Here is a 12,074-nt window from a genome sequence, read left to right as displayed (position 1 = left end):
TCAATGTACATGCCCTTGACCAGAATTGAACCCAGGACTCTTGGGTCCACAGGCCGACACTCTATCCACTGAGCCAAAATGGCTAGGGCAAAATCAGTTTTTTTAAAAAAGAAACCTATTATCAGACTTCTAAGGTTATAAAAAACATTTTGAGCTCTTCTAACACAGAAGAATGTTAACAGAGATGAGAAGATAATTTAAGTGAATACCTTTATTGCGCTATTTAAAAATAGCTTCAAGGGTGTTTGAAGTTTACTTTTCAAGGAATAAGGCAAAAAATGTCCTCAACACTTTGATGTTCCTTTCTGCATATTAATCTTTCAAAACTAGACTTAGAACAAAATTAAGCACATTCACAAAACAATTTTAGATCTTAAAAATGAATTTTATCCTAATACCATTAGTTATTCTAATAGGATTTATAGAAGGATTTACACTTCTTTTATATTTAAAGTTTTGTTAGTGGTATTAATATCTGAAAGCCGAATACCATTTTCTTCCCCACATCACTATAACTATTTTAAGTCCAAGAAGCTTTACTACTTCCCATTCACTTTGTCCTAATACTCTGGGAGTGCTGCAGAGGAGTTGCTGTTGTTACCATTCATACTTGCTTTCTGCTTAAAACCATACAAATGCTTGGAATTCAGCCATTCAAACAAAATCTAGTTTCCTTGCTACACTTTAGGATAACCTCAAACATTACAGAGTGAAAATAATGCTATTATTCGGAGAAAGAATGTCTAGCCTGTCTCTCTGCCCTCAATGAATTATATTACTGGTAATGACCAGTGATTGAGAGTGGGAAAACTTGTAGGTCTTTAAATGTAGAACTTGAAAGTCATCCAAATCCACAGTAACAAATTCAAGAGCTATTTCTGAAGAGTAAAACCAGGTTGTAATGCTAATGGCTAAAATAGCAGTGTTGTTAGTAATAGTAACTGAAAAGCAGCAATCACTTAGGAAGGGCTCCAGTGTCCCCAGACACTCTTTTAGACACCTCATATGTAATAATGTTATAATCCTCACACCAGCGAAGTGGGTATTAATACATCCACATTTTATAGATGAGAAAACAGAAGCACTTCTCACAAGATTAGTAAATGTATTCTTAAATAACTGGGAGGTTTTAACATATCAGGTTATATCAGGAAGTCTAATTTTTTTTAGTGTGTCATTAAAGTTCTTAAAAGGTGAAAAGGGCCTTTCAGGTTTTTTGGTTGGTCAGTGTTTTGTTTTGTTTTTTCCATAAATTCCCCAAAATTAACATAGGTAGACCTTAGTGGCTAAACAACAGCCAAACATACTAGTAAATTTGAAAGTAAAATTCCATGTTTAGAGACTTTTAAAACCTCATAGGTGGAGAGAGAGGGCTTTATGTCTATCTTCAGAAATGTGTATATTTAATCACTGCTGAGGACTTGAGTTCACTCAGGAAGGAATGCTAGGAAATGTATTCTTAACTTTAGAGGGAAACTTGACTTAGAAATGGAACCTACATTCTATTTGGGGGTAGAGGGAAGTAGAAAAATCAGTGTATATGTGAATTACATCATATATTAGAAGGTGATAAATGCTATAGAGAAAAATACAGAAAGCTAGTACCTTGGTTAGGGTAGCTGTTTGTCAGGGAAGACAGAGACTTAGAAGATGTAAGGAAGCAAAATATTCAGCTTCTGAAAGACGATGCTCCAGGAAGGGTATAGCAGGAACAAAAGCCCTGAAGCAGGGACATGGCTGTTACATTCAAGCAACAGCAAGGAGGGCTTGGTTGGAGATGAATTGAGGAGACGGAGCTGGAACGCACAGGGCTCTGGAAGCCACTGTTTGGACTTGGGCCTTTATTCAGATATGAGGACCCTTTAGAGATTTTGATCTATTGAGTGACATGATTTGATTTTAGCCTTTTGGAGAATTGTTCTTGCTGCTCTGTTGAGGATAGTTTTTAGAGGGCATGGGATGGAAGCTGACAGACCTGTTTGGAACCTGTTGGAATGATTTGGTCACTCAGGAGATGATGGTGGCTTGGGTCAGGGTCATTGTGGTAGATGTGGGGGAAGTGGTCAAACTCTGGTTGTGAATTTTAAAAGTAGAGGCAGTAGGATTTGTTGACAGACTTCATGTGCATGAGGCTTAGAGGAGTCAAGATACTGCAAGAGGCATAATAAGCTGGTCAGCACACTTTGTCATTAAAATATCAGCATCCATAAGTCTCTATTCACAGTGAAAGTTGTTAGCAAGTAAACACTGCCATCAAGTGGTGGTATCCAGGAGCTTTGGTTGCTTGAAAATAGTTAATTAGCCATTTTCTTTTCAACAGTTTTCCGTCCAGTTATCAGTCTAACAACAATCAGACTTCCGTGGTACCTGTACCATCTGCTTCATCAAATGTGATTGGTTCTTCTGCCATGACTTCAAGTGGCCTAGTAATGACCTCTCCTTCCAACCTTATTGACCTTAAGGAGGGCAGTGGTAGCAGAAAGGCCAGGGTTCTATACGATTATGATGCTGCAAACAGTAGTGAATTATCACTTCTTGCAGATGAGGTGAGTAATGTGGGTATAAGAAGAAAACTATTGCAGATTGACATATCTTCTAGTATAACAAAATGCAAATTCTTCATTACTTATTTGGAAATAGTTTATCATGAATGCTTTCATAGATTTCAATTTTATAGAATTTTAACTACTATTCTTTAACAAAATATAACATCACATAAATATTTAAAGCTTTTAACTGCTAAATAACTGGAAGATTTCTAAAACTGCCTCTAAAAAATATCCTTTAACTTTTAGCAAAATTGACAATAATGTTTAAAGTCCCTTGATAGTGAATAGTTAAATACAAATCTGATTAGTTTCCTATGTGTTTATTTTTTAACATACTAACTGGAAATATTTTTATTTTGTAGGTGATCACTGTGTTCAGTGTCGTTGGAATGGATTCAGACTGGCTAATGGGGGAAAGGGGAAATCAGAAGGGTAGGGTGCCAATTACCTACTTAGAACTGCTCAATTAAATAGGTGGACTATGGAAAGATTATCCATCATGACACCCTATTTATATACAACTAACTCTAAATAAAGCAGGTTTAGTATCTTCCATGTTAATGTCTTAAAGAGACTGAAAAGAAAATACCAGCCATCAGAAACGGGCTTTCTGCCAATAAAATTGCTTGGTGACTATTTCATTACAGAATTTATGTTAGAACTTTCATACCAAGAATGTTTTCTTACAAAATTCTCTTTCTACTGAGGTTTCACTAATAAGCAGCTTCTACTTTTGAGCCCCAACTTAAAACAGAAGAACTGTTTTCTACTGAATTTTTCATTAATGGCAAGCTTTTTCTTTTCTGTAAAATAAATTTATTGTGAATTGATATCAGTGACTCATTTATTAGGTATAGCCAAAGAATAAAATTAAAATTTGTTTTTAACTTTTGGTTTCAGAAGAGACCTAGGATATAAACCTCTTTTGTGAAGAATGTGTTTCTGAATGTTTCCTTGAACAGAAATGCAATTATACCATGTTTACTTTGTTTTCCAACAGAAGTTGAATGTTTTCAATACCATATTTCAGTGGGTTATTTTGAGGGGGGGGGTTGTTTATTTTATTAAACACTACTGAATGATTTAAATTTAAGAACAACTAGTCTTTGAAAAGCACTACCATATTTCTCTGGTATTTTTGCAGTAAAGGTTCTAAAACATCTGAGGCAAGTTCAATTCACTAAGCAATGTTTTAAGATTGTTCAATTGGCACAGTTTAAGCATGATCAGAATTGGACTCATTAAGAACATACTGCAGTACAATACAGAGAATTTGTTTTTACTGAACAACAAATCTTTATAAAAATACAAACCAGTGAAACTACATTCATCATAAAGTGTATACAAACAATCCACTTTTGGTTACTCTGAGCTTACTAATAAAATTTTGAAAACTTATTAACTTATAAAATATTGATAAACTTAGTTTATCTTGATCAGGATCTGTAGTTATGAAACACACACTGAAATTATTAGTGACACACTTTGAGTCAGAAAATTGTTATTTGGACCATTGCTGTGAATCAACAGATTGTGTCCATGTTAGAACTTCTGTCATTCTTATTCTATCATTTATTAAGCATTTGTTGAGGTCCAGGTACTGTGTTGATAACAAGATGCAGAATAAGTGTCACTGTCATGATAGGATAAGGTGCTGTGTTTCGGTGCTTTGGGCGTCACCTGATTGAGATTTGGTGAGTGGGAGGTAGTTTGAAGAGGAAGTGCTTCATAGAGGAAAAGATGTGCCAGGCCAGGAGCCAAAAGAGTATAATACATTCTGACAACGGAAAGTAATTCAGGCTAACTTACACAAGAATTGCAGAGATGTAGCTCATTTCAGGGAATGTTGGTGTATCAAAATGATATTTTTTTGGTACTTTAAAAAATGATAAATACTTAACACAAAAGGATGTTTCAAAATGGTGTTTAAGAGTTCCTGATAACTTGGTAAACATGTTGATAATTTAACTCAGTCTAAACTTTTAACAGTAGTTGTTACCCTTTTATTTCGGTGCTATGAGACAAATTACTCTGAGATTTTATAGTTGTACAAGACACACTGATTCACACTGTGAATTGCCATACTCAAGCCAAAAGCTGCTCAAGCTGGTTAACTATAGAACCAAGCGAGCAAGCTTTCCCCGCCCCCGCCCCCCCCCCCCGCCCCCCCAGAAAGGAAGTTCTACAGACAGCCTAGAGTACTACCTATTATGTTTTATAAAGTCAAGATTTAGGCTTTAAAGATCATTTAAAAAAAAAATTCAGGTCAACTTTTAAAACAGCAACTATAAATCTGGTTTATAGGAAGTAGAGTAATGAAGGGGAGAGTATGACCACTGGAATGGAATGGTCCCTGGATTCAAATCCAGTCTTCCTTGCATACTGTGCTCTCTGAACTTCAACAGAGATAACGCATGAACTGCTGTTTCCTTATTAGTAAAATGGGGATAATTATGCCACCTTAAGGTTATTATTATCTTGTATGTTAGGCAATTTTTAGGGAAAGTTTTGACACATAGGAAATTCTCTACCAGTTTTCACTTTTTAGCCCTTGTAGCTTCCTGATCTACCAAGACTGTAGGCTTCGTTTATGACTGAACCAGAGATACCTCTTTTATATATATGATATGATATGATCTGTTCTACTCTTGTCCTATCCTCCACCCTCTTTAAATCAGACTCAGATCTAGGTTTAACCCAGCCATGGGCAAACTACAGCCCGTGGGCCGGATCCGGCCCTTTTGAAATGAATAAAACTAAAAAAAATAAAAAAAGACCATACCCTTTTATGTAATGATGTTTACTTTGAATTTATATTAGTTCACACAAACACTCCATCCATGCTTTTGTTCCGGCCCTCCGGTCCAGTTTAAGAACCCATTGTGGCCCTCGAGTCAAAAAGTTTGCCCACCCCTGGTTTAACCTCACCACAGTCAGTGTAAAATTTCATTAGACCCTTCTGCCTTCCACTAAATGAGTATTGACTATAGTAACCCAGTGATGTACATTAGCCTTCAATAATATTATGGTTCTAAGGCTTCTTGTGCCTTTGTTTACTACAAATCTACCACAACATGTGGGCGTATTCTTCTGTTTATTGCTTTTTATTTTAATGGTTTTTTGTGTGCTTGTTGGGGATGGGGGTTAGTTTTATTTTGGTTTTGGCTTGTTTTGTAAAGTCATAGATTTAATTTTTACTCAGGTAAAGGCCCATAAAGGTTCTTTAGGCATAGAAGAAAAGCTTGGGAAGCCTATTAATTCACGGTGCAATTCAGAATTATTTAAATAAACCTTGTGCCCCAGAGCTTAGGTATAGTAACATGTGAAGGATACTCATGAATAAAAAATAAACTTGGAGATAACTGTAGGCTCTTTTACAAATAAAAATAAGTGGTTGGGTTGTCTCTACATTTGTCCTCAAAGTAATCTAACCTAAAAGTCCATGGTGTTAAATCTGTTTTTTTATGGTGCTAATTAGAAGAATTCATATTATAGAAGATTAGGGAAATAGGAATGTGCCTCACTCTGGGTAACGTGAGAAATAAACCTGAATCCAGTGGGTTAGAGTCCATCCTCCTAGGATGCTGTTACCTTCCACCAGTACAAGCGAACAGAATGTGAATGTAGGAGCTGGTGTTGGGAGGACATTTTCTGAGATAAATTGGGGGGAGGGTGATGGAATGCTGGACAAGAAGCTACAGCATTGTTTATTTAGGCTCAGCTCTGTTGACAGGATTCCTCAAAAATCTCTACTGTACTTCCCAAATGCCTGAACTTTTGAAATATGGTGTCATAGTGTGTAGCACTTCAAGCCTGGGTGAGGAGCCATAATAAATAGATGGCTTTGCACTTCGACCTACAGCCAGCGTTGTCTCAACCCCTTCTCCATTTCTTGAGACTCAAAAGGGGAGGAAGGGTATTTAAGAGCACACCAGCCCTTTTCCCCCCATTGTCCTAATTAGGAAGCCTACTCAGTAGGGCAGTGGTTCTCAGTGTGAGACCCCAAAATGGACAATAGCAGCATACCTAGGAACTGTCAAAAATGCTAATTCATATTTCCAAGTACTTCCTACATTAAGTTGTACTGATTTTTTTTCTTCAAGGGGCTGTAGAACTGGTCTTAGTTCTTCATGTAACATTTTAAGACAAAAATTGTCTTCTAGCATTAATCAAAATTATAGTTACTTTTATAATTTGTTTATTATATATTGATCACTTAAGAATGCAGGCTTTCTGAGATGCAGACCATAATTCTTTTGATCACAGTTGTTAGCTTAAGGCTAGCACATAGTGTGTACTCAAAAAAAAACTATTTCTAAGCCATATCCAAGACCTACTGAATCAAACTCGGAGGTAGGACCTAGCAATCTGTTTTTACAAACCACGTTGTAATTGTTCTGTTAAGGTAGAGAACCACTTCAGTAGAACAAGGAAAACTTCCCTGTCACCTTCAGGCCTATTATCTGACATCACTTGAGAAATTCCTGCCTTCTGTACCTGTACCAACAACAGTGCTGTCTTCAGTGTAGAGGAATCTTGTTGGGCTATATTATAAAGTGGACGTGAACGTAGAGTATAGAATGCCAGTACTTGGTTGCTGTGGGAGTTAGTGGGATAGTCTGAGAAAGGTAAGCCCAACAACCCCCATTTCCACTCAGTGCAGTGGCAGTTTGACATCAAAGCACCCCAACAAACCATTATAGTGGTATCAGACTAACATGCATCTCTGACTCAGGTTGCTAAGCTCTGCTCTCATTCCCACTTCAAAGGAGGTTTGTTTAAGAATTGTTAATGCTTAATAAAAGTCAGATGTGTTGATAAAAAGGAAAAAAATGTGAAAATATAGCTTAAAAGATAAAAATAACCTATAATACCACCATCCAGGGAGAACTGTTACTTAGGTATATAGCCTTCCAGACTCTTCCATGCTTTTGTAGATATTTTTAAGTGGGATCAACTTGTACATACTGTTTTGTAACTTTTTCACTTGACAACACCATGACCATCCTGCTGTGTCAAATGTATTGCTGCATCTTTTTTAATAGCTGCATGGTATTCCATCATATGTGCCACATTTTACTAAACGACTGTCGATTTCTAGGTTGTTTCTAATTTTTCACTAATAAACTGCTTTAAAGAACATCGTGTTACTAATCTTTTATGTGTTCTTAATATTCCTTAAGATGAGTACGTGGAAATGGAATTGCTAGTGGAAAGAAGATGCCAATTTTTAAAAGCTTTTGTTACTGCCACTTTGACCCCTAGAAAACTTAATCAATTTATACATTTTTATTAGCAGTGTATGAAATTGTTTCTTTTTGGAGGGCTTCCAACTGAATGTTCTTATAGCCTTCTGTTTAAAAATAAAGGGTAAGAGGACGATAAAAGGACTCTGCAGCCCTAGCCTGTGTGTTCAGTGGTTAGAGCTTCAGCCCACACACCATAGGCTGGCAGGTTTGATTCCCAGTCATGGGCACATAACTTCAGTTGCAGGTTTGACCTGGTCCCAGTCAGGGCGCCTGTAGGAGGCAACCAGTCGATGTGTCTCTCTCACATCAATGTTTCTCCCCCCAACCCCCACCCTACTCTGAAAAGCAATGGAAAAAATATCCTCCAGTGAAATTAAAAAAAATAAGGACCCTGCAAAATTGAAACCAAGATCAATCTTAAATTATTCTAACATTACATAGTTTACTGGTCTACCTTCTATTATGTATTTTGTCATTCTTTGGGAATGTTTGTAGTATTAGCTTGCCTCTTACTTTTATTCGATCTTCTAGAACCACTATACCCTTTTTGACTTTTGCTGAAATGGTAGGAACACAATCTTAAGTAGACTGGAATCTTGCAAATTTGATGCAGGCTTACTATTGGTTTGGGTGAGCATGGCCATAATAGAGAAAGGAGAAACTTCGAAGGGCAGACAGACACTGGCTCTCCCACTTGGTTTCCTGGCTTTGTGTCAGTCAACCTCTTTGAGCTTGTTTGCTTATCTCTAGAAATATAAGCCTCTGTAAGGTTGAAAGGAGTTTCCATATTATAGACAAAGTGCCTAGCACTTAGTAGATAATAACTTATTAGGGTTTCCAGCTGAGTGTGTTAGATCCATTGCTACTACCAGCCTCTGTGGGGTAAACACCACTGCCATTGCCAAATAAAATCTGCCCTAAAAGCTGTCACAGTAAGTGGACATTGCCTCGTACATCCTGTACCTACAAAATCTAGTTCTTAAAGATTTTTCCACACTCCAGTATTCAAGTAACCTGACCAGATAAAACTCCCCAACAAGGTGTCTAATGGAAAATTTCAACTCCTTTGCTTTTATAGTGGTGTATCAAAGTGATAATCATTCTAAAATGGTGAGCTCGCATGGCAGCCATGCCTTTTAATTGAGACTGCCCCACCTTAGCCCACAGCTGCTCTTTGTGCTTTGGAGGGCTTGTCCTCCACCTGTGAGAACCTGACACACGGCTCAGCTCGATCAAGGTGATGCTAATTAGCCAAGTCCCAGTGGCATCTCCAGAACAGGAGAACAGAACGGATTAGTCCATTATGAAAGAAGTTTATTTAGAGAAGTATCTGAACTCTAAAATTTGCTCAGCAAAACTTCCAAAAGGTTAACAGCTAAGTAATCATAGCAGACAAAAGCCCCAAGTAGCAACCCATAGCAGACAAAAGCCCCAAGTACCAACCCATTTTCACATTGGGATGAATGCCTGTAACTTTATATTAGCACTGGTTTGTTGATTATAACTTGAACTACTCAGCCAATAAAAAGTGAGTTAGTAAGAGAACTTCAAAGGGGTGAAAACAAGGAAGGCTTCAGGTCTATGAGACTAAAACAAAATTAAGTGACTGATTATGAGGTAAAAGAAGATGGCTATCATACAAGCAACTTTTCTGGAAGTGTGATGACTACGTTTTAGGGCCCGTTTCTACCTACCCCCATGTTCTAACAAAACTTGAGTTGTAGTAGGTAGTCCCCAACATCCACCTACCTTGATACCTGCTTGCCTTTTGTATGCAATTTTGCTGAAATGGTAGGAACACAATCTTCTACAGCCACTGTGGAAGACAGTATGGAGTTTCCTCAAAAAGTTAAAAATGGAACTCCCATTTGCCCCAGTAATCCCACTTCTAGGAATATATCCCAAGAAACCAGAAACACCCATCAGGAAGGATATATGCACCCCTATGTTCACAGCAGCACAATTTACAATAGCTAAGATTTAGAAACAGCCTAAGTGCCCATCAGCAGATGAATGGATTAAAAATCTGTGGTACATCTACACAATGGACTACTACACTGCTATAAAAAAGAAGGAACTTTTAACATTTGCAACAACATAGATGGAACTGGAGAACATTATGCTAAGCGAAATAAGCCAGTTGGAGAAAGATAAATATCACATGATCTCACCCATAAGTGGGATATAATGATCAACATAGTTTGATGAACAAGAATAGATCCATCAGACAAATGGTGGGGGAGGCAGGAGTTAGAGAGCAACCAAAGGACTTGTATGCATGCATATTAGCATAACCAATGGACACACACACTGGGGTGGTGGGGGCTTGCCCAGGATGGGAATGGCTTGGGGGGGGGGGTCAATTGGGGGAAAAGGAGACATATGTAAGACTTTAGACAATCACTTATATTTAAAACCACTGTTTCAACACACACACAAATATATATACTGAGTGGCCAGATTATTATGACCACCTGACGTTTATAGGCAAAGTAGCTATAATTTCCTGCTGAAGTTGCTAGAGGGCCAGATCATTATAAACATCTGAATAGTACAACATACCTAAGTATCATTGCTGATGAAGTTCATCCTATCATATTGATGGTGTATCCCAATGGATATGGCTTCTTCCAACAAGATAATGCACTATGCCATGGTGCTCGTATTGTGCAGGAGTGGTTTCAAGAACATGAGGGAGACTTTACCTTGCTTAGGTGGCCCCCACAATCACCAGATCTCGATCTAATTAAGCATTTGTGGGACGAAGTTAAAAGAGCCATCAGGCAGCTGGTTCCACAACCATCAAATCTCACAGAACTGGACAGTGCTATTCATCAGGCATGGTGTCAGATTCCTCACATCACCTTTCAACATCTCATGGAGCCAATGCCAAGAAGAATCGCCGCAGTATTGAAGGCAAAATGTGGCACAACGAAGTACTGATGGGATGGTCATAATAATCTGCCCACTCAGAGTGTGTGTGTGTGTGTGTGTGTGTGTGTGTGTGTGTGTGCTGTGTTTCAACACACACACACACACACAAAATAGATGGTTAAGAAAATATATACCATATAATGGGAAAGTAAATGTGCAAATGAAAAATGAAAAAAAATACTCAAAAATGCACAATATATCTTGCTCAATTGTCATGCATGACTGACAAATCTGACTCAGACTCCAGCAGCCAAAGTAAAGAAGGAAGCAAAGCATGATCAACCTTCAAACAGCAGAAGGCCACTCACTAGGGCAGACACTGAAGACAATGTCCAGCACCAAAGCAGAGCTAACTTACCAGACCAGAGCTCCTGCCCTGATTCAGGGTTCAATGTTACGCAACTGCTGTATTGCAGTTTTCATCAACCTGGGAGTACAGATGAGCAAAAAATTTCTCACTCTAACACCCTGAAATACAATGATGCTGAGACCTCACCTGTCAGAGCATAAGGAAGTGGAGATTCCCCTTCCCTAGAGATTACTACCAATCTCTAGGATACTTATGTCCACAAACCAATGCTCCTCCTTCCTACCTCCTGATGGGACTCAAGGGCCACCCTCCTGTCTCATTCCAGCACAGTTTTGGCCTCCTCACCATCTCACACTCCTATCCCAGTTGCCTTGCAAACTTTCCGTGGCCACTGCCAGTGAACCAAGGTTTAGCAGGCTGTACATTGGTTAAGATGGGAAGGTCACCACTGGCCCCTGAGGCAGCATTCTACAGAAGCGGGTATGGAATGCTGTTTAATATACAGTAGTTCCATTATACGCAAGTTGCTCATAATGACTCAAAGTCTTACAGCAGTTGTATGATAAAGCTCCTTTTGTCTCCTACACAACTCATGGGGACCCACTGCCTCAATAACCTCATGGTGACAGGGATCTTACCCAGGCACCTGTGCTTCTTGCTAACCCCTAGCCCACCCCCTTCTTCAATGCCATCTACAGTCCCCAGTGCCTGCTTCTTCAGACAGATACAGAAGTCAGAGCACTATGGCATGGTAACAGGTCATGTCTTCCTGTCTCTCAAAGCACAACCCCAAGCACAAGAGCTCTTCCAGTGTACGCACACACAGTTCTTTCAGGAACATGTCCCGATGAGGACTGCGGTGGAAGACAAATTGCAGTACTGGACACTTTGCAGACCTGAAAAAAGGTTCTTAACATAAAGGGGCTATAAACTACTGCTTAGCCAACTAAAAAAATCTACAGAGTTCATTAAGCCAAGTAGAGATCTTTCAGCCCCATTGCCATGACAGCTGAAAGTGCAGAAAAATCAGCC

At 38.5% G+C, this 12,074-nt stretch overlaps 1 protein-coding gene across 9 annotated transcripts in view; it reads left to right on the top strand.

Moving 5' to 3' along the window:
* The window catches only part of SH3GLB1 (SH3 domain containing GRB2 like, endophilin B1), a 29,530-nt gene extending 26,151 nt beyond the window's left edge, over positions 1-3,379 (top strand). For all 9 annotated transcript variants that reach the window (XM_059688989.1, XM_059688984.1, XM_059688985.1 and 6 more), the window contains 2 exons: positions 2,321-2,546; positions 2,912-3,379. In XM_059688989.1, the coding sequence (XP_059544972.1) occupies positions 2,321-2,546; positions 2,912-3,019 (334 nt within the window). In that variant the 3' untranslated portion in view covers positions 3,020-3,379. The remainder of the gene's footprint in view (positions 1-2,320; positions 2,547-2,911) is intronic.
* The last annotated feature ends 8,695 nt before the right edge of the window (positions 3,380-12,074 follow it).

Source organism: Myotis daubentonii, chromosome 3, assembly GCF_963259705.1.
Source record: "Myotis daubentonii chromosome 3, mMyoDau2.1, whole genome shotgun sequence".
In the NCBI taxonomy this organism is placed as follows: domain Eukaryota; kingdom Metazoa; phylum Chordata; class Mammalia; order Chiroptera; family Vespertilionidae; genus Myotis; species Myotis daubentonii.
Note: the sequence above shows the minus strand (reverse complement) of the source record. Positions and strands in the feature narration are given on the sequence as shown.